This window comes from Heloderma suspectum, chromosome 6 (assembly GCF_057233095.1).
Source record: "Heloderma suspectum isolate Gila_16-S chromosome 6, 16-S_ref, whole genome shotgun sequence".
Taxonomy (NCBI): Eukaryota; Metazoa; Chordata; class Lepidosauria; order Squamata; family Helodermatidae; genus Heloderma; species Heloderma suspectum.
This window is the reverse complement of record NC_139463.1, coordinates 93,858,061-93,885,479: the sequence shown is the minus strand read 5'-3', so window position 1 is coordinate 93,885,479 and position 27,419 is coordinate 93,858,061. Positions and strand designations below refer to the sequence as shown.

The following is a 27,419-nucleotide window of genomic DNA, read 5'->3' as shown; positions in this document are numbered from 1 at the left end:
GGGGGTAGTCCATTCCACCACAGTCTCTGGGGGGGCCGGATCCTAAGATGAGGGGGGCAAAATGGGAGAAACATAACATTAGAACCCCTGTGTGGTAGACATTCTCAAAATTCTGGCTCCTTTAGCTTAAAAATGGCTGAGTTACAGCAGTTTAAACTATAGTTAAGGCAGTGAGTAAAAAACACATTCTAATGTATACACACGCACACACACACACACACACACACATATGATCATATAAACCATATTAAATTGTTTCTGAATAAATTATAGGCTACTAGCTTCCTATTGCGAGTGGAGATGTGTCAAAGAAGAGTCAGACAACAAGGCTTGGATAGAAAATTGGGCCACATTTATTGAAAATATCTGCAACGGGGTACCTAGGACGGGCACCTGACTGTGCCAGCAACTAGCTGGCACTTCTTGGCTGAAAACACACCCAGCCTGAGGGGTGGCGTCCATCTCGCCACCCTTCCGGACTGCCCCTTCTGGGGAGGTGGACCTTCTCCGGTCACTCCCTCCCAGTGCCGCACAACACCTGGGTGAGCGAGGAGGCTTGGTCTCCCAGGCAACACTTATCCCCCCGCCGAGCCACACAACCCATTCGGGGGGCCTCAGGCGTCACCTGTCACCCTAAGGTGCCTCTGCATGCACACTATACCTGATCTCTTTCTTCCTTTGCCCGTCCTAGCCGCCACCAGGAGTAACAAGCCTATTGCTTGTAAAACTCCCCCCACCTGCGTTGAAGGACTTCCCGCAGGCCCTCTTGCAGATCGCACAAAATTATGTCATTCCCTCCACTGGACAACTGGACACCATCCTGTCCGTAGAGCTCCCCCTCCTGGTGGGTGATGAACCCATCACCATGTTCACATAGCCACCATGCCATTTCTCTGTTGACTTAATTTTCCATCGTGCCCGTTCAATTGCAGCATTATTCCAAGCCTTCCAATTGATCCATGGGAGCCTCAAGGACCACAATATGGATACCTCTGGCCAGTTATGCCAGATCACCTGCAAATCAGCCAAGGCCTGCTCGATCAGGTCTTTGCCTGGCTTCTAGCCCAAATCGTTCCCCCCAAGGTGTAGCACCAGGACCTGTGGAGGAAGACTGACCAAGCCTTGGTGGAATGGGGTGGGGAGGAGGGACTCCCACCGCATGCCCTGTCTGCCAAGCCACTGGATCGTGACGTGTCGGGGTAACTGAAACTGAGATCTGAAGGCCGATGTAGAAGCCCTTCGTGCAGCCCAAAACACCATACTGTGCCTACATATGAACGCCCATACCAGCGTACGTCAAGTCCAATGTTCTAAAGAATAGGAACATTAGGGCAAGCAAAGGGAAAATTGTATCAAGAAGAAGCAGACAAATCACGAAGGTAAGACCAGAACACTTCGAAGCGCCATCTTCCCAAAACCATAACTTGCCTGTGGGAGAAACTTAAAGCGGCTGCCGAGGAGGCTGCTCCAATGTGAAAAGAGTGGATTCTGAATCGAAAATGACCTAGGCCTAGCATGAATAGAGTAGGGATGTATGAAAGTGACTTACCTTTTCGTGGATTCTGTTCATTGTGGGGGAGAGGCAATCCGGTCCTCCACCCTGGAATCCTCGACGGCCGGCTGTGCTCTGCAGCGGCTCCGCAGAGCAGCTGGCCAGGCCCAGGCCAGGGCCATCCGCAGCCGGATTTCCGGCCACGGAGGCTCTGGGTAACAACAACAAAAACCCCATGCGTACGCAAATTTGGCGTTCTTTATTTTTCGTCGTCTTAGTCTACGTCAATATTTACATAGACTAAGATAAAGAAAAGAAAGGGGAATGCAAATAGCGTAGTGGGTGCTATTTGCATTCCCCTTTCTTTTCTTCATCTTAGTCTACATAAATATTGACATAGACTAAGATGGCGAAAAATAAGGAATGCAAATGGCAGCGGCCGTAGCCGCCACCATTTGCATATGCGTTTTTTTTTAAAAAAAACCCAGACGTGATAGGCTACATAAGTCTTTACATAGCCTATCACGTCTATGGGGAAAAAAGAAAAAAAGACACAGACTGCAAATGGCGGCGGCGGCAGCCATTTGGAAGACTAGCCGCCACCGCCACCGCTGGAGCTGCTGCCGTCTGGAACATCCTCCCCAGGTAAGTCTTGTCCCGGGGGCGAACCGTGAGGGCGGGGGGTGGCAGGCCGTTTCGCGATGGATTTCGGGGGGCCAAATGCACTGGCATTCGGCCTCACCGAGATCCATCGCGGAATTCTCTGACATCCCTAGAATAGAGCTGATTTGGTGACAGCCCAGAATTGAAATCCTGACAATGGTGAACCATTGGAGTGACAAAACAGGGGTCCCTCCCTAGACCCATGGCATTCCAGAAAAAAAAAACACCAACCCGTAGGGCCCTGATGGGGCATAACCCATTGACTTGCGCCTGGCCTAGGGCCACTGTCGTGCCCTTGCCGTACTGATCAGTCTTTGACCTACGAATGTGTAGCTGGATGACATTGGGACAGGCCTGTACATTGGTGTTTCTCAAGGCCCTCCCAGACAAGTCAGATTTGGAAGCCCAAACCAACCCTGAAATCCTAAGGACCCTGAAGAAGGCCGTTAAGGCCGCTGCATGCAACAGGGAAACTTCATCCTGGGAAGTGCAAATGGAGGGCCATAATCTCTGGAGCCCAAGGATATCTGGAGAGAGAGGGCACCTCTGCTAAATCTGCTAAAGCAGGCGCCATCCATGCCCAACCCTGCACTGCACGTCTAACCCTGACATCTTACATGAAGTCAGTCACTCCCATCATTGTGGCCCAGAAGGCTAAAACGGCAAGCTTGCCACTTATGTTCCTGGCAGATAGCCCCTTGTTCTTTAAAGAGATGCAAAATTGCATCAAATGATCTAGAGGTAAGGGCCAGGAATCCTGTAACTGAAGTTCACGCCGAAAGGCGCAGAACTCCCTGTGTGCTCTGTCGTAGGCGGCTCTAGTACTGTGAGCTATGGAATTCAGTATGGCATGCTCGGATTCAGTACGGTAATCGTCCATTGTACTGCAGGGATGGGATCTGGTAACAGATGCACCCATGGGGCTAAGGCCTGGAAACTGTTGATCTGATTTCATGACAAAGCATCAGCAATTGGGTTTGCCAAACGCGGCACATGGCGGGCCCGAAACCGGATGTTCTAGGGGTGTACGAAACCCCGCTTATCTGGCTCCGCTGGGGTCCGCAGGTGGGGGGAGGCTATCTGTTCCTCCCCCCGGAATCCTCGAAGGGGGGGAGGTGATCTGTTCCACCCCCCCAGAATCCTGCCCGGCCGGCTCCGCTCCGCAGCCAGTCCAACCCGGAGTGGGGCCTCCAGCCACTGCTGGCCTACTGCGGACACAAATGGTGTCCTGTGCAGGGGATGCCGTTTGCGCCCCTATGCTGGCCCGTGATAGGCTACGTATATATTTACTAGGGATGTCAGAGAATTCCGCCATGGATCTTGGTGAGGCTGAATGCCAGTGCACTTGGCCCCCCGAAATCCGTGGTGGAACGAAGACCCCCTCGCCACCCCCCCGCAAAAGGCACGCGAAACGGGACACTTACCTGGTGCTGTTCGCACCGCTTTGCGAATAGAGGCTGCATCTGCGGCCGCCATTCGCTTCCCTATTTTTGCTGTGATAGTAGGAGTGCACGAAAGCCACTTACCTGGTCTCGCAGCTTTTCGCGGATTCTAAAGAATCCAGAATTTTTATTTTGGATTCTAAAGAATCCCCCCCGGAGTCCATGGGAGAACGGGCCACTCACCTCCGCCACCCTGTGAAGTTCGCGTCCGCTGGATCCTACCTGCTACCGGCCAGGTCCAGGTCCATCCGCTCACTCTGCTGCCATCCGCTGCCAAAAATGATTCACGTAGCCTATCACAGCAAAGAGCAGGGATGCAAATGGCATCCGCTACGCCAGACGCCATTTGTGTTGGCAGACCGGCAGCGGACAGAAATCCTCGCCACAGAGTGGAGCTGGCTGGGGAGGATTCTGGGGGGAGAAACGGATTGCCTCCCCCCCCGTGGACCCCCCAGCGGACTCGGGTGAGTGGGGTTCATACACCCCTAGTGTAACTGCATTGAAAACTTTGTGAAAGTGTAGGTCTTGACATCTAATTGCATTCTGGTTCATCTTTGGGTTCATGAAGTGTGAATTTAGTAAGTTTGCATTGAAGTGAGAACTTAATGACTTTCTTACCCATCCCTACAATGTTCCAGATTCACTGTCTCAGAGATTCCTACAAAAGATACTATTTAACACCCTTTTCTAGTCCCTATTCCTAAGCACTACCAATTTTAGATTTCCAGATTATTATGAATAAATCCTCAGGTTATCCTCTTGCCAAATTAAGAATCATTATATATTGTCTTATATCGGCAATTGGGTTTGCCAAACCTGGCACATGGCGGGCCCAGAAAGAGATGTTGTGCTAGGGGTGTATGAAACCCTGCTTACCTGGCTCCGCTGGGGTTCGCAGGTGGAGGGAGGCGATCCGTTCCTCCCCTTGGAATCCTCGATGGGGGGGAGGTGATCCATTCCTCCCCCCCAGAATCCTGCCTCGCCAGCTCCGCTCCATGGCCAGTCCAACCCGGAGTGGGGCCTCCAGCCGCTGCCGGGCTGTTGCAGACACCAATGGCATCCTGCATAGGGGACGCCATTTGCTCCCCTACGCTGGCCCGTGATAGGCTATGTATATTTTTACTAGGGATGTCAGAGAATTGATGAATTGATGATGATCTCGAAATCCATCGCGGAATGAAGCCCCCTGCCCCACCACCCCACGAAAGGCATGCCATTCGCTTCCCTATTTTTGCTGTGATACTTACGTAGCCTATCATGGCTAAAGCAGGGATGCCATTTGCTGACAGAGATGTCTCAGGAGGATGAACTGCCTCCAGCGGTGGTGTGCTGCCTGGATGAGCCTGTGAAGACAAGGTGGAGGCCTCAATGGCATTCAGCCGTGCTGCAAAGGAAAGCAACAGTGAACGTTGCGTCTGCTGCCGCGTCCTCTTGGGCTGGACTGCCGTGGCTTTGCCAGGCCTGGCCGGAGGAGTGGGGGGGCGATCTCGGAAATGCATTCTGCTGCTTCCAAACGTGTGAGAATTGAAGGCAAGGCTGGGCCCACGTCATACTCTGTCCCAGAATCGTGCCTATGTTGTGGCCTTTTTGTGGGGAGTCGTGGAGCTTTACCCTTGCCCTTTCTGCCCCCCTGTCCCTTCTTTGGGGTCATGATGGCTTGAGAAAAGGGGGGGTGCTCAACAGTCACAGAATGGAACTTGCTTGAACGGGAAGACAGATGCAGGGCCCTAAGTAGTAAGAGGCTGCCCTGGTGGCTCACAGACTGGAGGCAAGGCCTCAGAGGCCCACCAGACATTTAATGCGATTGCCCTCCCCCAGAAAACCCCCAAACTTGAGGTCCGAAGGCCTGGAAAAAGCTGGCCCAGAGAAGGCCCCCAATGGAGGTGCGAGAGAGCCCAGATCAGGGCCAGCTCGGTGGTTGCCGCATCGCAGGGCAGTGTGAGCTGCACGTGGCTTGCCAACTCGGCAATCCCCTGCCGCTGGCGATGACTGGGGCCAACCCGAGCCAGCCGCCACATGTGCTGTGGCCAGAGGGTGAAGAGCCGGCCGCCGCGTCCACCACGGCCCGAGGGTGAGTGGAAGACGCAAAGAGAGGGTGCAGGTTGCGCATACCGGCCAGCGTGATCGCTGCCGCCCTCAGAGGTGGCTGCAAGCTCTGGCCACCACCACCGGCGGGGCGGACCAGCTGGAGCTGGCTGCTGCACCCGCTGCAGTGCAGGAGCAAGCAGCGGCGCAGAGGGAGGAGAGGGGTGCAGGACATGTGTGCTGCCAGGGGTGAGTGCCATCGCCCCTGAAGCCCGGGAGTGACGACTCTGTCTGTTGAAGGGAGGGGAGCTGCGAGAGCAAGAGAGGTTGGTTGGGAGGGGCGCAGAGCTTAACAGGGCTCTGACAGACCTTCCCCTCCTGATGGTGCCACTTGGGGGTGCCCAATGGCACCCTGCCACGTCTTCTCCCCCTCCCCGCCCGCAACAGCCCACCCCTCTTGCCAGACAAGCTGTTGCCAAGTTGGGGCATTTCCTCTTCCATTGCAGTTGCTGGAATGCTATTTCCTTTTAAAAATTCAATTTCATTTTTTTTAAGGTTTAAACATGAAATGAGCGTCTATTGGACTCTCATAACAATGTGCAACCACAGTGCCTCCGCTGTGTGCTGCCTCACAGCTGATCGGCATGTAGGGGGGTGGGCAGAGGACAGAAACTGCCACACTGGAAGACAAATGAAATGGCCACAGTCTGCCATTTCATTTGTCTCACCCGCTTAGTCTGGTGGGCTTGGGCTGGAGGGCTTTTGCCACTAGTACCACCTGAGCAGGACTGCCTGGGGGGCAGGTGGAAGGAAGAGAGGAGGCTTTGCACAAGGCCTCCTATCTTCTCCAGAGTGCCCCCCCCAAAAAAAATCCATTTGCCGCTTCTGTGCCTCTCATGGCAGCATGGCAGCAGTGTTTGGGGTGGCCAGGAAAGGGTCTTGCACAAGGCTTCCTACCTTTCCTGCTCTCCCAAAGAAGATCAGGAAATATTGTGGGGATATATATAGGATATACTCCTATATTGAGGGGAGATACGATAGCGCTCTTCAAGTCCTTGAAAGGTTGTCACAGAGAGGAAGGCCAGGATCTCTTCTCGATCATCCCAGAGTGAAGGACATGGAAGAATGGGCTCAAGTGACAGGAAGCCAGATTCCGGCTGGACATCAGGAAAATCTTCCTGACTGTAAGAGCAATACAACAATGGAACCAATTACTTGGGGAGGTAGTGGGCTCTCCCACACTGGAGGCATTCAAGATGAGGCTGGACAGCCATCTGTCAGGGATGCTCTGACTTGGATTCCTGCATTGAGCAGGGGGTTGCTCGATGGCCTTGTAGGCCCTTTCCAACCCTACTATTCTATGATTCTATGATTCTATAGGGGAGACACGTGGTCTCAGAAGGTTAGGAGTTCTTGTACAAGGCCTCCACCTTTCCTGTGGCGTGACGCATGAGAGGCATTGAGCTGGATCATTTCTGGAGGGAGAGTGAGATTGGGCTCCCCACCACCCTGCAGTGGGATCCCCTTTAGGGATCTGGGTGCATGTGGCACCAAGACCAGGCCAGCATGGGGGCTGCAACTGTGCCACATCCAGGGTGGAGGGAAAGGGCTCAAGTTAGTGGTCTGCACCGTGGTGGGCCTCTGACCCTTCCACTCATCACCGACACTCCTGGCAGGCAGGCCAGGAAGGAAAATCGGGCAGCAGTTGGGCTGCCCGTTGGCGGGATCCATGCCCTATGCCTCTGCCAATCCTATTCCAAGTTAATAAAGTTGTGGCCAATTTAGTAACCCATTTAAGTTGGTGTGTCTCATTTGTTCCTTTCATCCACCGCAGGGACACAATTAGACGCTGCACCACACAACTGTGTATGTGTAATCTCACACAGGCTGGAAGGGCCTGGGGGAAAGGAAGCGCATTCACATCACAGTTACCTGAGCCATTTGTGTGCATCATGGTTGCTTTTCTACACACCAAAGTTGTGGAAAGGGCTAGGAGAGGGGAAGGGAACAGGGACAAGCAGCCACCATATCCACACATTGCAACTCCCATCTTCTGTTTCTATCCTCACACAACACCTCCAGCCACTGCAGTAAGGTACTAAAGCCAAGAGGGCAGGGGCTAAAGAGAGCTGTAGAGGGAAAGAGCAGCAACCCCCCCCCCCACTACCACCTTCTCTTCATGTAACAGAACATATATGCTGGGCAGGCAAAGAAGCAGAAACAAAAGCCTCCTCCCCCAACTTTTTGTTGCAGGGTACACTTGCAATGTGTTATTTCTGGTGCCCGTTACTTGCTGTGGCTCATTCCAAGGTCTACTCACTCATCGCACCTAACTGAGTGGAAGAGAACATATTTCTTAAGATGTGACAAACAAGGTTTTTTTCGCCAACAATTCCATCGGGAATCCCCAAGTTTAATAATTAACTAGCTGGGGGGTGGGTTTGGTGTGTGTGTGTGTGTTTTAACAAACACAAGAATTAATTCTGCTGCTCCTCAAATCCCCTGTGGAATTTCAGTGACCACTAGTGGAGGCTGTTGTTGAGCAGAGCTTGTGGAGGCTGTTGTTTATATATATATGTCCAGCACTATTTTCTGCTTGGGAGGGGGAATGGTAACAGGCAAGGATCTACTGTTCTGATCTTGGATACACTAGGTTTTAGGTCTCTCAGGAGAAAATCCCATTCAAATCAAGGGGTTTTAATAATGGTAGCTCCAATTACAGAGTAGTAGAGGAAACCAACAGATCTGGGTCTAAGAATTAATGTGTCCTTTTACCGAGGATGACGGTTTCAGCAATCTTGCTGCTGGTACTGTTTCCTCCCGTGTTAAGCAAGGCTCACTTTGTGAAATGCAGGGTCTATAATCCACACCATCCACTTCACACATATCATCAGCCTGGAGACCCCATCATTGGTGGCATTGCTACTCATGGTGGTTTCATCTCCAGTCCCACAGCCTTTACTGAAGACCCCCCTCCAGCACTGCTTGAAGACTTTATGTAAGGGCTTCTTTTTGTGTTTTTGTTTGTTTGTTTTATTCCCGTGCATTTTTGGCTCTAGAATAACCACTCCTAGAGCTGCAGCCTAAAAAAAACCACGGCTTGTTAGTATAGAAAAAGGTTTATATAACTATGAAATGCTGAAAAATAGAAGCTCCTTTTCTCTACTAGGGAAAAAAGGCCATGTGGAATACATTTACTTTTATGCCTGTGTTAATTGCAAAAAGCTAAGGAAACACCTTGAGAAAGATAGTATATAAATTAGGGATGGCGGAGAATTTCTCCCCGAATCTTCAGGGGGCTGAGCGCCAACGCATTTGGACCCCCAAAATCGGTGGTGAAATTCTTGGCCCCCCCGCCCCCCCAGGATTCGACTTACCTTTGGCGAATGTCCCTCCCGGCGGCGGGTCCCGGCGGCGGTTCATCGGCCTTTCGTCGGGGGTGGGGGCGGCAGCCGGTCTTCCGACTGGCTGCTGCCGCCATTACAAAGTGTAACCCCCCCCCCCGTGATAGGCTATGTAACGATTAACATCTTTTTTTTAGACTTTGTTTTGCGGCCGGGGAGACGGGGCACTTCTCCCCGGCCTGAATTTCGGCCGGGCGAGGCGGGAAGCCTCCCCCCCCGGCCTGAATTTCGGCTGGGCGAGGAGGAATGGCTCCCCCCCCTCACCTGAACTTTGGGGGGAGAAGCGAAGTGCCTCCCCCGCACCGCAAAGCACCCCTGCTTCAGAAAGAAGTGACTTTCTGAGAAGTGACTCCCCTGCTCGAAAGAAGTGACTTTCGTACATCCTTAATATAAATACTATAAAATTATGAAAAAGACAGGAATATGGTGACCAATAATGAAAACAAGTGTGAAATATACTACTGCTACAATATGCACCTCTCTTTCTAGTCTTGTATCTAAGGCTTACCAGCATATCCTGGCCTTGGAATTTGCAGTGAAGGAGATCAATGAGACCCCTCAGATATTGCCCAATCTCACTTTGGGCTTCCGCATCTATGACAGTTATGACAATGCAAGGAGGACCTATCATGCCACAATGCTACTTATATCAGCACTGGAGAGATTGGTCCCTAACTACAGATGTAACATCCAGCATAGCTTAATAGCTGTAATCGGGGGACTGGACTCCCAAATCTCCCTTCAAATGGCAACTATCTTGGACATCTATAAGATTCCGCAGGTAGGATTCTAGTCTGTGTGTGTGTGTGTGTGTGTGCGTGTGCGTGCATGTGTGCGTGCAGTATGGGAATTTTAGGACTGATAGCGTTCTATTTTTTAAGAAATCTCTCTGGTGGGAGAGAAAATTTGGGACAGGGGTTTTGGTGGACAGAATGATGAAAATGACGTCAACTGAGTGTGTCGCTGCTGTAGAAAAGGTGAATTCTAAGTTTGGCATTATTAGCAAAGGAATCACAAATAAAACAAAGCTTATTGTGTACTATGTACACTTCTCGTTACCACATCTAATAAAAGGATATTGTAGAAAAGGATATTGTTAGAAAAGATGCAGAAAAGGGCAACTCAAATGAACAAGGGACTAGAGCTACTTCCCTGTGAGTAAAGGTTACTATGTCTGGGACTGTTTAGCCTAGAGAAAATGCAAGTAAGGGGAGAAGGTTATAAAATTACGCATGGAGACTGCAGAGAGTGAGACGTTGTCTCTCTCTCTCATAATATTGGAACTTGGGGTCATCCCATGAAGCTCATTGGTGAGAAATTTATGAGAGGTAAAAGGAAGCACTTCTTTGCACAGTGCATAGTTAAACTATTGAAGTTGCTTCCAGATTAGTTAATGGCTATCAGTTTGGATGGCTTTAAGAGGGGATTAGACAAATTCATGGAGGAAAAGGCTATCAATTGCTACTAGCCGTGATGACAATCATGGAAGCATGGAAGAGGGAGGCAGGGCCCTGGGGAGATTGGTGGCGGGGCTGTCTGCATGTCAGTCCCCATCCACCAGTAATGTGCAAGGGGAGGGAAAGGGGCAGGAACCCAGCAGCAAGTATTGCTGAACCTGGAGCATGAAAGACACATTGTTCACAGATGGCAAAGGCAGATTGGGGAAAGAAATGGGAGACAGAGCAGATTTCAATTACAGCATCCCCCCCCCTTCCCTTGCAGTTCATCCCTAAGGCATGAATCCATTTGGTTGCTGTGGGCCAGCCACTGCCCTCTTAGTACCTGCTCTGGATCTGTAGAATAGAAACAACATCATCCACGTATTTTACACACCGTCTGTAAGAATTGCTATGAATACATGCAACTTCATGCACGTATTGAGGCTGCAAAACTATTGTTTTGTATTTTCTTGCCCTTCTCTCTTTAGCTCATATATGGCAGCATTCCAAGAATGGACAATAAAATTCCAGGACTTCCATTCTACCAGATGGTCCCTCGGGAAGACCTTCAGTACAAAGGGATTCTCTCTTTACTTCTGCATTTTAGGTGGACGTGGATTGGGGTCCTTATTATGAATGACGACAATGGAGAAAGATTTGTGCAAACTGTGTTTCCAGAGTTTTCCCAAAGTGGTGTCTGTTTTGCCTTCATAGGAAGAATCCCCAAATACAGTTTTGATGATAAATTTAAGGAGATGCTACAAGAGGGTGTAAAAATATATGAGCAAATCATGGGTAGCAATGCTAATGCACTGGTAGTGTATGGAGATTCTTATTCCATGGTGTTTCTGAGATGGTTTCCATATCTATCAGGACTTGAGGAAGTGATACATAAACCAAAAGGCAAAATATTGATACTGACAGCCCAGATGGAGCTTGTTTCATTTTTGTATCAGAGGGATTGGAATATAGATATGATGTTACATGGCGCGATTGCTTTCACACTTCACTCCAGTGACCCACCAGGATTCAAAACTTTTCTTGAGAACAGAAACCCTTTCAGCACAAAAGGAGATGGTTTTATCAAGGACTTCTGGCAACAGACCTTTGGCTGTGTAATCCCAAATACAGTTCTAGGCAATGTGGTGAACGGAAATATTTGCACTGGGGAAGAGAAGCTGGAAAGCCTCCCAGCACCATTCTTTGAAATGAGCATGACGGGACACAGCTACAGCATCTACAATGCAGTCTACGCCGTGGCCTATGCTTTACATGCCCTGTCCTCATCTAGACTCAAAGACAGAGCGAAGGTGAATGGAGGGAGACCAATGCTTCAGAATCAACCTTTGTGGCAGGAGGTAATGGGCTAAATATCTTCATGGAGTAATTAATCACATGTTGGGCATTACAAGAGGCTATGATCTATATAAGGCGGGATATAAATAAATCTATATAAGGCAGGATAGAAAGGCAAGGCAAGGCAAGGCAAGGCAAGGCAAGGCAAGGCAAGGCAAGGCAAGGCAAGGCAAGGCAAGGCAAGGCAAGGCATAAATAAATAAGAGACTGTCCACCCAACCTTTTTTTTCTGGTCATGTGTTCCATCTTCCCTTCTTTGCACATGTCCAGATCAGCAAGACATGAAAGAATAGCCCATATTTTAAACAGCTTTCTTGTTTTCCTCTTTGTTTTCTTTGAACTTTCTATATGAACCTTCGAGAGTATTGAAATTTTCCTGATTAACCTAATATATCCCATCCTGCTACATTTGGGTCGAAAGAGTGAGCACATATTTGGTCAATTTTATCCCACTCAGAAAACTATGAACAACATACTTCTCCTGCCGGTTGACCTTTGTCCTGAACATCTAACTGCAACCTTTTCAGAACTTTTGCCTTTTGCCTTTTCAATGTAGCTCCATCACTTTCTGAAAGGGGTCTCATTTAACAACAGTGCTGGGGATGAGGTTTCCTTTGAGCAGAATGGGGCATTAGTATCTGGATTTGATGTGATCAACTGGATTATTTCCTCAAATCAATCAGTTCATCAAGTACGAGTCGGAAGCGTGGATCCACAGACAACTCCAGGACAAGCGTTCACCATCAGTGAAGATGCCATAACATGGCACCAATGGATTAACCAGGTAGGTTATTTCTTTATTTATTTATTATTACATTTCTATACCGCTCAATAGCTGAGACTTTCTGACGACACTTAGCTTTGAATGACCCCCTATGCACCTATGTAAAATCAATTTCATTGGATTATGGTGAATGGCAATACAATACAGACTGTTCCGTAAAGGAGGTACTATAAATGTGGTGATGTAACAAGTGAAGGCTCCAACTCTTTCTGCCCCATTTGCTATGCTTGCAAGTTCATTACCTGACAAATGGTTGTAGGATATGTAAACAATAATTATGTACAGGGTTCTTTTAATCCATGTTAGTAGATCTGTTTTGAACATAATGCCCTGAACTTCCAATGCATTTTGCATGTCTCAGTTTGGCTTGCAACAATTAAAAACAGAACCATCTCATACAATAAATGTTAAGAGACAGCATTGAGATGAAACAGGTTCAGCAAATAAAAGTGTTCTAAAATGATGGTCTACCCCATAGAAACCTTCAGCCTGGAAAGACAAGTGCTTCACGGAACAGGGAAGTTTTAATCCGTCAGCAAAACTATTAAGAGATGGAGCCAAAAAGGGTAAAATATTCCATAATTGGGATGTGGCCAACAAGAAAGCTGTTTCTCTCAGTGCAGCTGTTGCAGAACAGGTGTGGCACGCACTGACTCAGGTCAATGTAAGGGTTCAGCAGGCAGTCCTATCAGGGACAGAGTTGCAGAACACTCAATGGAAAATTAGAACTCAATTTTATTTCACCATACTGTGAGTAGAATAGGTTTGCCCTGCTCTGGCCCAGTGGTTTGAGGGGCCACTGAGCCAGATAGCATCCATTACCCCCTCTGGGCTGGATCTCCTCACTCTCATTGGCTTAATATACACTGGTGAGTGAGGGTGGAGGAGTGCAGCCAGCTGTGTTCCTTTGGGTTCTGCTGCATCTCCTCTTCAGCTTTTGCTTTCTTTCCTGGTATTCTACTCAGTTCCACAAAAGACAAACAAAATCAAGCGAATGGCGTGGGAACATCAACTGGCACAGACAGTGCAAGCACCGAGTCATTGCTGACTCCTAGAGGGACACCGCTTTTGCTGGCATTTTCATGGCAGACTATAGCGGGGTGGTTTGCCATTGTCTTCCCCAGTCATGACTACCTTTCCACCAGCAAGCTGGATACTCATTTTACTGACCTTGGAAGGATGGAAGGCTGAGTCGACCTGAGCCAGCTACCCGAGACCTGGCTTCTGCTGGGATCGAACTCAGGTCATGGGGAGAGTTTCGGTTGCAATACTGCTGCCTACCACTCTGCTCTTATGAAATGGCTTGATGAAATGTTTTGGAAGTTGGTAGTGTAGAAGAGATGAAATGGAGAATGGTCCATGCCAATTTTGAGACAGGAAAGATAAGAAATGGCTTGTTTTGATAGCCATTAAAGTTTGACAAGTGACTCAAATGGTATAACTGGTATTCTCACCACTCCCCCCCCCACCGCCATCACTACACACCGTTGGGGTTGGACTGTGTCAGTGGACTTCTCCATTTGTACCGCATGCTTTGGGGAACACGTTGTGTTATGTCAAGGGGAACTTGTACTATGCCACTTCCTTCTGTTATGGATAGCATTGGTGGCCAGTTGTGTAGCTGTAATGTTGAACAGTAGCTTCTGTTGCATGTTAGCTTCAGTTGCATACATTTCATGTATTTCTTCCAGTGAACAGAGAAATCTGGGATTTAGGCCCATCACTCTGCCATGGACAGCCATCCAGCTCCAAGACAGTGGTGAAGCTGGAACAAGCCACAGCATAAAATACCATCCAGTACCCATATCTCCAACAGAACCTGTTGTGACATGTAAACCTGACAAGGGTGGGTTGCTGGCATGGTGAACAAGCCACCCACAACCTAAAATACGCCATGTTTCATGGTTGGTTTGTGAATCATGCCACCAACCCACCCTCGCCCGGTTCACACAACACAACAAGCCGCAGTGGCACGCCCCTCCGCCACTGCTTTGGCTTGCATATGCAAAATGGAAGCCAGCATGGGTGAATTAACCATGTCCCATGTCATGCAAACCAGGAATGAGCAAAGGGCTGGATGCGCCCGATATTGTCTGATCTCGGAAGCTAAGCAGGGTCAGCCCTGGTTAGTACTTGGATGGGAGACTGCCTGGGAATCAGGCTTCGTGCACTGAGCCGGGGGTTGGGCTCGATGGTCTTGTAGGCCCCTTCCAACCCTGTGATTCTCTGACTCTGTGTTATTTGATTTTCATTACTTTCTGAAAATGCTATGCCTACAACTGTCTGATCAGGCAAATGTGAAATTGAAAATGAGAAACTCAATGGACAAAATAAAGGAAGAAAAATCAGGATTAATTAAAAAAAACTATTCAGAAGGGTGTGAATTCACATACAACTTCCCTCATGTCTGTTACGTGACTCGGTGGGAGAGGACTTGGTGGGGAAAGATTCAAATACTAATAAGAGAGTTGCTTGGGCAGAGATGGATTGGAATTTCTTAACAATCCTCAACTACACTATTTTACCTCTCTTTATTAAAATGTAACATTCTCTTCTCTGGTAAGTCTGGGAGTTCTGGAGTAAAACGAAGCGAAATGAAGAAGGGGGCACTCTCAGATAGAAGCGGTCACATTAGTACTGCTAAAGAGCCAAGGTCTATGTAGGGAACAGGGTGATTCTTCCCCAGAAACATGAGTTAAACCATTCAAGTGTAAAGGTTGGCCTGTATTTCCAAGACAGTTCTTCTTGCTGGATGTGTACGTGAATTTCACCAGTGCAGACAGAAGCTCTTCTCAGCTGTTTACAGCTTATAAATTCTCAGTACAAACTGCAGCACGTACTGTTCCCCAACTTCTCAAGATTAAGAGCATGTCTATACCAGCCTAAAATCCTGCTTTTAAAATGGGACTTTCTGCTTCTGTTTGAAATGCAGGATCACAACGACTCCCTTTTTCATGTGCTCCTCCCGCCCCCCCGTGTAACTGAGTCCTCCATTATCTTCCATTGATCTCGCTCCTCTTCTTGACGCTTTTCCTCTTTTCACGGAGGGAATTCAAGTGGAACACAATGGGGTAATTTCAAAGCTCCATATATGTGATCTATTTAAAAATGGAACAAAGGACCTTTAGTGCAGCAAACACCTTGGAGGTTCATGGCGTCGTGTAAGGAGCCAGCAAACGTCTGTGAAGGAGCAATCTCAATCGTGGGATAAAAGCACCATGTGAAGAAAGCCTAAGTGTTGCTATACAACAATGGTTCATACTTGGCATTAGGGTTGGCGGAGAATTTCTCCACGAATCTTCGGGAGGCCAAGTGCCGATGCATTCGGCCCCCCGAAAGTGTCGGGGAAATTCTCTGCCAGCGCCCCCGCCGGGATGGGACTTACCTTTGGCGAATGTCCCTCTTGGCGGCACGTCCCGGCGGCATTTCGGCGGTGTTTCGTCGGGGGCGGGGGCGGCAGCCAGTCTCCCGACCGGCTGCCGCCGCCACCATTGCAAAAAAAAAAAGTAAAGTAAAAAAAAAAAAAACCACCCGTGATAGGCTACGTAATGATTTACGTAGCCTATCACGGCTCACTGTGGAAATCTAGCCGTGATAGGCTACGTAAATCGTTACATAGACTATCATGGGTGTGTGTTTTTTTTACTTTTTTTTCGTGGCTGGGTAGATGGTGCGCTCCTACCCGGCCTGAATTTCGCCAGTGAAGGATGGGGCGCCTCCCCCCCAGCCTGAATTTCGGCTAGGCGAGGCGGGGCGCCTCCCCCCCCTTGCCTGACCTTCGGGGGGAGAACCGAAGCGCCTCCCCCCCACCGCGAAGCAAGCTGCGGGACCAGGTAAGTCCCTTTCGTCCATCCCTACTAGGCATGTTCCATGGCATACCTTATCATCAACTATATCTGAAAATGGACCCCGCAAATTGTATTTCTAATAAAGTCTCCTACAAGAACAAAGTGTATAATATATATTCTCAGTGACCTAAAACACACACACATTTCCCAAAAGATGCAGTACAAATGGAATACAAATGGGAAAATGGGCTGACAAATTCAAAATCCAGCAAAGTCTATGGGAAAACACCCCCTACACACAAAAAAATTATTCCTATAGATAAGTCACTTCTAAACCTTTCTAACGCTTTCTCACTTTTTAACTATGAACTATCTTCAAACTTCCCCTTCATGGATCACTGCCTTGTTGTGGCGAAGGGGCTTGCGTAACTCAGTGAAGCCATAGGCTATGCCGTGCAGGGCCACCAAAGACGGACATGTCATGGTGGAGAGTTCTGACAAAATGTGGTCCTCTGGAGAAGGAAATGGCAAGCCACTCCAGTATTCTTGCCAAGAAAACCCCATGGAACGTATCACAAGGCTAAAAGAGATGACGCTGGAAGATGAGCCCCTCAGGTCTGAATGTGTCCAATATAGTACTGGGGAAGAGCAGAGGGAATTTCCAAGTCGTGCCATAAAGAGTGAAGTGGCTGGGCCAAAGCCGAAAGGACACTCAGCTGTGGATGTGTCTGGTGGTGAAAACAAAGTCTGATGCTGTAAAGAACAATATTGTTTAGGAACCTGGAATGTAAGATCAATGAATTAATCAATGAATTAAGGTAAGCTGGAGGTGGTCAAACGTGAGATGGCAAGATTGAACATCGACATCTTGGGAATCAGCAAACTCAAATCAGCACTCATAGTCAACAAAAGGGTGGGAAAAGCAGTACTGGGGTACAATCTCAAAAATGATGGAATTATCTCGGTACGAATACAAGGCAAACCATTCAGCATCACAGTAATTCAAGTCTATGCCCCAACCTCTGGTCGGGATGCTAAATTGGGATGCTAAAGTAGGAAGTCAAGAAATCACCGGGATAACAGACAAGCATGGCCTTGGTGTACAAAATGAAGGAGCAGGACAAATGCTAATAGTGTACAAAATGAAGCAGGACAAATGCTAATAGAGTTTTGCCAAAAGAACACGCTGCTCATAGCAAACACTCTTTTCCAACAGCACAAGAGGTGACTCTACACATGGACATCACCAGATGGTCAATATCGAAACCAGATTGATCATGTACTTTGCAACCAAAGATAGAGAAGTTCTATACAGTCAGTAAAAACAAGACCTGGGGCAGATTGTGGCTCAGATCATGAGCTTCTTATTGCAAAATTTCAGCTGAAATTGAAGAACGTAGGGAAAACCACTAAACCATTCAGGTATGACCTAAGTCATATCCCTTATGAATATACAGTGGAGGTGACGAATAGATTTAAGGGATTAGACCTGAAAGACAGAGTGTCTGAGGAACTAGGGATGGAAGTCCGTAACATTGTTCAGGAGGCAGCAACTAAATCCCTCCCAGAGAAAAAGAAATGCAAGAAAGCAAAGTGGCTGTCTAATGAGACTTTGCAAGTAGCTGAGGAAAGAAGGGAAGTGAAAAGCAAGGGAGAAAGGGGAAGATATACCCAACTGAATGCAGAGTTCCAGAGAATAGCAAGGAGAGATAAGAAGGCCTTCTTAAATGAACCATGCAAAGAAATCGAACTAAACAATAGAATGGGAAAGACTAGAGATCTCTTCAAGAAAATTGGAGATCTCAAGGGAACGTTTTGTGTAAAGATGGGCATGATAAAGGACAAAGAAGGCAGGGACCTAACAGAAGCAGATGAGATTAAGAAGAGGTGGAAAGAGTACACAGAAGAACTATACAGGAAAGATCTGAATGTCCCCGACAGCCAAGATAGTGTGGTCACTGAAGTTGAGCCGGACATCCTCGAGAGTGAAGTCAAGTGGGCCTTAGGAAGCATTACTTACAACAAAGCTTGTGGAGATGACAGTATTCCAGCTGAGCTATTTAAGATCGTAAAAGATGATGCTGTTAAAGTGCTGCACTCAATATGCCAGCAAATTTGTAACACTCAACAATGGCCGCAAGACTGGAAAAGGTCAGTTTACATTCCAGTTCCAATGAAGGGCAATGCCAAAGAATGTTCAAACTACTGTTAGGGATGTACGAAAGGGGCTTACCTTGTCCCGCAGCTTTTTTTGCTTCGCTTCTCCCCCCGAAGTTCAGGTGAGGGGGGGGAGGCGTCCTGCCTCGCCTGGCCGAAATTCAGGCTGGGGAGAAGTGCCCCGTCTCCCCGCCCACGAAAGAAAAAATAAACAAAAAACCCCGTGATAGGCTACGTAACGATTAACGTAGCCTATCACAGCTGACTTTGGAAATCTAGCCGTGATAGGCTACGTAAATTGTCACGTAGCCTATCATGGGTGTGTGTGGGTGTTTTTTTTTTAACTTTTTTATTTTGTAATGGCGGCGGCAGCAGCCAGTCGGGAGACTGGCCGCCACCCCCGCCCCCAACGAAACACCGCCGAACCACCGCCAGGACCCGCTGCCGAGAGGGACATTCGCTGAAGGTAAGTCCCATACCGGGGGGGGGGGGGCGGCGGATAAGTTCTCCAACACTTTCGGGGTGGCGAATGCCTCGGCGCTCGGCCTCCTGAAGATTCATGGAGAAATTCTCTGCCATCACTAACTACCGTACAGTTGTGCTCATTTCACATGCCAGCAAGGTGATGCTCAAAATCCTACAAGTTAGGCTTCAGCAGTATATGAACTGAGAACTACTGGAAGTACAAGCTGGGTTTCGAAGAGGCAGAGGAACTAGAGATCAAATCGCCAACATTCCTGCATCATGGAGAAAGCAAGAGAATTCCAGAAAAACGTCTATTTCTGCTTCATTGACTACGCTAAAGCCTTTGATTGTGTGGATCACAACAAACTGTGGCAAATTCTTAAAGAGATGGGAGTACCAGACCACCTTACCTGTCTCCTGAGAAACCTGTATGAGGGTCAAGAAGCAACAGTAAGAACTGGACATGGAACAACCGATTGGTTCAAAATTGGGAAAGGAGTATGACAAGGCTGTATATTGTCACCCTGCTTATTTAACTTATATGCAGAGTACATCATGAGAAACGCGGGGTGGATGAATCACAGGTCGGAATTAAGATTGCTGGGAGAATTATCAACAACCTCTGATACGCAGATGATACCACCCTAATGGCAGAAAGCGAAGAGGATCTCAAGAGCCTCTTGTTGAGGGTGAAAGTGGAGAGTGAAAAAGCTAGTTTGAAACTCAACATTAAAAAAAACAAAATCATGGCATCTGGCCCCATCACTTCCTAGCATATAGAAGGGGAAGAAATGGAAGCAGTGACAGATTTTATTTTCTTGGGCTCCAAGATCACCGCAGACAGTGACTGTAGCCATGAAATTAAAAGAAAGCTGTGTGCTGAAGAATTGATGCTTTCCAACTGTCGTGCTGGAGAAGATTCTTATGAGTCCCCTGGATTGCAAGGAGGTCAAATCAGTCCATCCTAAAGGAAATCAACCCTGAGTGCTCACTGGAAGGACAGATACTGGAGCTGAAGCTCAATTATTTTGGCCACCTAATGCGAAGAGAAAACTCTCTGGAAAAGACCCTGATGCTGGGAAAGACTGAAGGCAAAAGGAGAAGAGGATGGCATAGGATGAGATGGCTAGATAGCATCACCGATGCAATGAATATGAACTTGAGCACACTCCGGGAGAGAGCGCAGGACAGGAAGGCCTGGCGTGCTATGGTCCATGGGGTCACAAAGAGTCAGACACGACTGAATGACTGAACAACAACAATCTTCAAACTTACCTTTCCTATACTGCCAAGTTTCAGAGCAATATATTCAACAATCAAAAAACTTGCCAATTTATAGGGCCGGAGTTCAGAGTTCAGATTTCTCCTTTGCGTCGGAGTCGGCTGAGACGGTGAAGGTGCTGGACCAGTGCCTGAAGGCTATAATGGGCTGGCTGAGGGGCAATAAACTGAAGCTAAATCCTGACAAGATGCAAGCTGTGTGGATTGGTGGTTCCCGAGTCTGGGAATTGGGTAACGACCTGTCCTGGATGGGGTTGCACTCCCCCTGAAGGAGCAGGTGTGTAGCTTGGGAGTACTCCCAGATCCATCCCTGTCACTAGGATGGACGAAAGGGACTTACCTGGTCCCGCAGCTTGCTTCGCGGTGGGGGGGAGGTGCTTTGTTTCTCCCCCCAAAGTTCAGGTGAGGGGGGGAAGCGCCCCACCTCGCCCGACCGAAATTCAGGCCGGAGGGGAGGCGCCCCATCCTTCGCTGCTGAAATTCAGGCCGGGGAGGAGCGCCCCGTCTACCTGGCCACGAAAAACGAAGTAAAGTAAAAAAAACAACAACACATACCCGTGATAGGCTACGTAACGATTTACGTAGCCTATCACGGCTAGATTTCCAAAGTCAGCCATGATAGGCTATGTAAATCGTCACGTAGCCTATCACGGGTGACTTTGAAAAAAAAAAAAAGCGTGTACGCAAATGTCGGCGCACATGGGGCGCCGCCATTTGCGTTCCTTAGTTTGGCACATCTAGTCTACGTAAAGATTTACGTAGACTTCGGCGAAAATAAGGGAACGCTATTTGCGTTGCCCTTATTTTCACCATAGTCTACGTAAATCTTTACGTAGACTAGATGTGCCAAACTAAGGAACGCAAATGGCGGCGCCCCATGGGCAGTGGCAGCCAGTCAGAAGACCGGCTGCTGCCGCTGCCGCTGCAACGCCACCGGGACCCACCGCCGAGAGGGACATTCGCTTGAGGTAAGTCCCATCCCGGGGGGGGGGACGGGGGGCCGGCGGAAAATTTCACCACCAATTTCGAGGGGCCGAATGCATTGGCATTTGGCCTCCCGGAGATTCGTGGAGAAATTCTCCGCCATCCCTACCTGTCACTGGAGCCCCGGGTGGACTCCATGGCCTGGAGTACTTTGGGCAGGCTTCAGCTGATCCGCCAGCTACGGCCTTTCCTGGACAGGAATAAACTAGCCACAGTAGTACATGCTCTGGTAACTTCCTGATTAGACTATTGCAATGCCCTTTTCGTGGGGCTGCCCTTGAAGATGACTCAGAAGTTGCAGCTAGTGCAAAATGCAGCAGCTAGACTGCTGACCGGAACACCTCATAAAAACCATATAACACTGGTCTTAAAGGAATTGCACTGGCTGCCGATACGCTTCCGGTGGGAATTCAAGGTTTTTGTGATGACATTGAAAGCCATAAGTGGCTTGAGGCCTCGATATCTGAGGGAGCTCCTCTCCCTATATATGCCTGCCCCAGAACTGAGTTCTGTTGGAGGGGCCCTCCTCTGCATCCCACCAGTACGAGACATACACTATGGTGGCATGTGGGAGAGGGCCTTTTCTGCTGTGGCACCCTGGTTGTGGAATGCCCTCCCCTCGGAGGCCTGATTGGTGCAGACATTGGTCTCATTTTGGCACCAAGTAAAAACGTGGCTTTTTACCAAAGCCTTTAAGGGCTAAATGCATTCCCTAGCACATTGTTTAACTGTTTTAGATTTTAACTGGTTTTAGCTTGTTTAATAGTTTAATATGTTTTTAGCTGTTTAAATTATTTATTGTTTTGTACTGTTTACATTGATTTTATTTGTATGCCACCCTGAGATCTTAATGATATAGGGTGGGAATGAAATGTTTTAAATAAAATCAATAAATAATCCCATGTTGGCTCAGACTCCCCAAAGCCAGAAAACGAGCAGCTTAGGCTGATGCTTCAACACATGTGTCCTGTGATGATCAGGGCTGGTGTTGCACAGTGTCGCAAATGGTGCTTGCTTGCAACATTCCCTCCCTGCCCCCATGCTTTCCCTTGGCCTTCCAGGCTTAAAGCCTGATGGGGAGGATGAATGATGCCCCATATTGTTGTTGTCCTCCATTGCCCTAGGAAGCACTTGGCTGGCATGCGTCGGAGTCCACTGTTACTCTGTGTCCCCCCTCCCCAAATTACAGCATGTAAATTACAATATAAACCTCGGTGGCTTATATTGAGTAACACATCTTTGCAAGGCTAAAAGAGAGTTCATTTAAAATATATATTTGGGGGGAGGGAGAGAGCGAAACAAACCCAAACCAGAAATCGTTCTCAATACAGCGAACTATACAGACAGGAAGAAGAAGACACACATGCCCAAGCACACAATCCAAGATCTATACCAGTATTTCTTGAAAGTATTTACTTATTTTTAAATATCCCAGTCTACTTTTTTGTCCTTTGTTTGCTCAGGACATATCCACTACGCTTCCCAGTGCACCATTCTCCCACCAGATATCCCTGGAAAACTAGGCAGCCACTTATTTATTTTTAATGGCAGTGGCCATTTTGGTTCCTCCTAAAACACCAGAAAATATGGCCTGATAGGGAAGGCAAAATGTCCATTGCAATGAGAACAGGACCTAGAAAGGGTATGGGTTCCCCCCCCCCCGCTTCTTCCCCCTCAACATCCTAAACCAACAGCTGGTAGGTGCTACTGATAAGCTCCTTGTGGACTTATGGTGAGTCCCATTGACTCTCATTACCTGTTACAAAGCTTATTTTAAAATAAAAAATGGAAATGGGAAAAGTGTATTCTACCAACTCCAAGACATGAGGATTAAGTGTTTTAGATAAAATAATGTTGTCCCCCCCACACACACATAGGCAAAGGGAGTCACCAATATCAATTCTCGAAGACATTTGACAGAGGGAGGTGTTTTTTTTTGCTTTTTTGCTTTTTTCTGCTCTTACTCCCTCAGTATTTCACCCATTGACCTGAAGATTTCAGGGTATGTAAAACCTACACATCGTTCTGGCACCTGCATATTTCAGAAAGATTGGGGGAGGCATTCCAATTTTATGAAGCTTAGAAGATCCCCTCCCATTACCTTTTTACATGGCAGTCTCCTTTTCCCCTCAAAAGCCTTCACAAAGATCACACTGTTGGGTGTCCTGTAATAAAATCTAAGTCTAAGTCATAGCAACGAAAACCCTCCCAATTTCGTCCATCCCTAAAGCTTAGAGGATCCCCTCCCTTTACCTTTTTATATGGCAGTCTCCTTTTCCCCTCAAAAGCCTTCACAAAGATCACACTGTTGGGTGTCCTTTAATAAAATCGAAGTCTAAGTCATACCAACGAAACCCTCCCGATTTCTCGTTGTAATAGTGGTATGTGATTCATCTGTTTCACGCTTAACGTAGGGGTTCATCACACAGAGCTTTTATCCTGCTATTGAGAAGACACTCTCTCGGAAGTTTGTGGGCTGTTTAGATGACGCCGTTACCTGCCAGGGTGTCTCCCGCCATTTCCTCCAGCCTATCTCGTGTTTTCCCAAATGCAAAAAATGTGGTATTTTTTCCAGCCCATGGAACCGGAGCACCATGACCTCCCTGTGAAGTTCTCCAGTAGCGGAAGAAACCGCTGTGTCTGCCTGCTGTGGGCGTTTTTCTTTTTCCTTTCTTTCAGTTGTTGGGGTGCGGTCAGGATGAGATTTGACAGGAGTGAGGGCCAAAATCGCCTGCAGATTGTGTCTCCTGGCCTGCCGATTGTGTCTCCTTCCTCTGCATTTCTCAGCTGGAGGGAGAAGAGGGTAAAATGCCTCTCTGCAATGAAGGGAGACACATCTGCTCCCCCACCCCACCAAGCCTCAGAAGCACCATCCCCTGTTGTTTCAGAGCACCCCATCAAGTTCAACGGGGCTTACTCCCACGTAAGTGTGCCAAGGGTTGCAGACTTACAGGGTGATCTCATGTCTACTCAGAAGTAAGTCCCATTGAGTTCAATGTGGCTTACTTCCACATAAGTGCGCCAAGGGGTTGCAGACGTATAGCACACCGTACATTTTATGTCTACTCAGAAGTAAGTCAGAGGTTTCCTGGGGGCTATGAGAAAACAGTACAGCAGGAGTTAAGCTACGAAAACAAGACTCCCCCCTCCTTTGCACACATGCCAGGGAGGGAGGGAGGCGCTCCTCAGTTCAAACCACATGTCTGCTGTGTAAAGAAGTCCTTCCTAATCCCGCAAAGAAACTGAAAGCAGGAAGCTCGGGAAAGGATGTGGGGTTTTGTTTTGCAGGTTTTTTGCTTAATATAGGAACACTCATAGGGTGTTCTGTAACAAAGAAAAGTAGCAATGGCCTGTTGAGTATCAAGTGCTCTCTATTGCACCCATTCACACATTACAGAAAAACACGTGGAAAGGCCCCAGAACCTTAAGGATTCCAAGATCATTATTCTCAAGATTGTAATTCCCTTTCTCACTTATTAGGCACATCCTCTTTCGGTATGTACTGACAGCTGTCATCGTGGTTTTAGCAAGAAAGTGAAAGAGGGGGAGCCATTTTGCTGCTACGATTGCATCCCATGTCCAGATGGGAAGATTTCAGACCAAGAGGGTAAGAGATATACTGTTCAGATTTAGAAAACAGAAGGGCTGTAATCCAGAGGGTCATGCATATGGACTATGAGAAAAAAAAAGTCTGAGAAGAAGTTGCTGAAGAAGTAGGTATCTGGGGTGTGTGTGTGAACAGAGGGAGGGAGGATCATTTCCTCCTTGTTATTCTGAACACATTCAGCCAATTAAAATTAAAATGCATTTGGAGTGGCCGTGATGATGATGGACAGTTATTCAGGTATCTATACCGGAAGACACCTCTCAAAAATGAGGGTTAGCTTCTCCTGTTCAGTGGAATTCTCAAACTTGGTTTACTTTTACAAAATAGTGCTGTGTGGAAATCTGCCCTTCTATTTCCCAGAAGTATTCCCCCCTCAGAAAAGAAGTTTCTGTTTTCGTGCCTTCCTTCTCAAGACACTTCAGGAATTCTTTCTTTTGGTCATTTTTTTGAGCTTACCTTATCATTGCAAGGTGGCCTAGGGTGCTGTGTGTCTTTTCCTTCTGTTACATATTGCTCCAGCACTCTGCAACCTCCCTGGCAGGCAGCCCTTGTGTCCTAAACTGCAAAGGCCCAATGGGAGAAGTTAACTCATAATGTCTTCCCCTGTGATTGATTTGAAGTGTGGGAAGCTAGGAAGATTGCAGACCACCAGAGAGATGATTGTGCAATGAAAGAGAAGGCATCCAAACACACTCCTTGGCCATCTCATAAGTAAGGTAAGCACAAGAACTTGCACTGCACCCAGGAGAATTCCTCCAACATTTCCTTTCTGAAAGGAACAGTCACAGCAGGTTGTTTTTGTGCATGTTCAGATATTAAGACCATGTATATTGTTTCTCAGACATGGATGATTGCAATAAATGCTCAGCTGAAGACTATCCAAGCAACACCCGGGATTTCTGTATTCCCAAGGATATAAGCTTCTTGTCCTATGAAGAACCTTTGGGGAAGAGTTTCGCTTGCGTCACACTTTTCTTTTCTATCCTCACTTCATTTGTGTTAGGAACATTTATGAAGCATCACAACACTCCCATCGTTAAAGCCAACAACCGGGATCTCACCTACACTCTCCTCATCTCCCTCCTGCTCTGCTTCCTCTGTGCATTGCTATTTATTGGGCGTCCTCAGAAGGTGACATGTCTCCTCCGACAAACCGCTTTTGGCATCATCTTCTCAGTGGCTGTTTCTTGTGTGCTGGCAAAAACCATCACGGTGGTTCTGGCTTTCATGGCCACCAAACCAGGAAGCAGGAAGAGGAAGTGGCTCGGGAAAAGACTGGCCAGTTCCATTGTTCTTTCTTGTTCCCTTCTCCAAGTAGGCATTTGCACTGTGTGGTTGGCAACCTCTCCCCCATACCCAGATGTTGACATGCACTCAGTGACTGGAGAAATTGTACTGGAGTGTAATGAAGGATTTGTGACTATGTTTTACTCAGTCCTGGGCTATATGGGCTTCCTTTCAATGCTGTGTGTCACTGTGGCTTTCCTTGCTAGGAAGCTGCCGGACAGTTTCAATGAAGCCAAGTTCATCACATTCAGCATGGTGGTCTTTTGTGGTGTTTGGTTCTCCTTTGTTCCAGGTTACCTGAGCTCCAAGGGAAAATATGTAGTTGCTGTGGAAATATTTTCCATCTTAGCATCCAGCTCTGGGCTCCTGGGTTGCATCTTTTCCCCCAAATGTTTCATTATTGTGTTGAGACCTGAGCTGAACAACAGGGACCAGCTAATAAGAAGAAAAAAATGAAGAATTTAAGTGACTATGTCCTTTGCTATGCTTTGTGATCTAACGATATTGGTGCATCTTTTCTTCATAACCTGTACCTTATATACATCTTACCTAGGGATGTCAGAGAATTCTGCAATGGATCTCAATGAGGCCGAATGCCAGTGCATCCAGCCCCCTGAAATCCGTGGCGGAACGAAGCCCCCCCGCCCCACCACCCCGTGAAAGGTGCGCGAAACAGAGTACTTACCTGGTGCCATTTGCGCTGCTTTGGAATTTCTGCTATGCAAATGGCATCCGCTGCTACAGCAGATGCCATTTGCGTCCCTGCCGTGACAGGCCGTGATAGGCTACGTAAGTACTTATGTAGCCTATCACAGCAAAAAAAAGGGAACGCAAATGGCGGCTGCCGTAGCTGCCGCCATTTGCGTATGCCTTGTTTGGGGGGGGCATGCCATTATAGGCTATGTAAAGACTTGGTAGCCTATCACAGCAGCCTGAAGGGTCACAAATGGTGGCTGCTATGGCGGCCGCCATTTGCGTCTGCAGCAGCCAATCCACGGCTGGAACTCCGGCTGTGGACGGCCCTGGCTGTCTACTCCACAGAGCCACCGTGGAGCAGAGCCAGCCGGGCAGGATTCTGGGGGGAAGGACCGGATCGCCTCCCCCACATTGAGGATTCTGGAGGGAGGGACGGAGCACCCCCCCCCCCACAAACAGAATCTGCGAACAGGTAAGTCACTTTTGTACATCCCTAGAGAGATGTGGCTCACATCATTCATATCTTATTAACTGTTGGATTAGACTGTT

At 48.0% G+C, this 27,419-nt stretch overlaps 1 protein-coding gene across 1 annotated transcript; it reads left to right on the top strand.

The window, feature by feature from the left end:
- The first annotated feature begins 8,402 nt into the window (after positions 1–8,402).
- LOC146341872 (vomeronasal type-2 receptor 26-like) lies at positions 8,403–26,630 on the top strand. Its single transcript, XM_084807719.1, has 6 exons — positions 8,403–8,620; positions 11,073–11,823; positions 12,378–12,605; positions 13,084–13,269; positions 24,761–24,887; positions 25,729–26,630. The coding sequence occupies exons 1-6, from the start codon at positions 8,403–8,405 to the stop codon at positions 26,628–26,630; spliced, it is 2,412 nt and encodes an 803-aa protein (XP_084663845.1).
- The last annotated feature ends 789 nt before the right edge of the window (positions 26,631–27,419 follow it).

Coding starts and splice junctions, on each gene's coding strand:
- LOC146341872 (XM_084807719.1), top strand. CDS start 8,403: ATGACGGTTTCAGCAATCTTGCTGCTGGTACTGTTTCCTCCCGTGTTA. Junction 8,621..11,072: donor GCACTGCTTGAAGACTTTAT/GTAAGGGCTTCT, acceptor TCTGCATTTTAG/GTGGACGTGGATTGGGGTCC. Junction 12,606..13,083: donor GGCACCAATGGATTAACCAG/GTAGGTTATTTC, acceptor TCTACCCCATAG/AAACCTTCAGCCTGGAAAGA.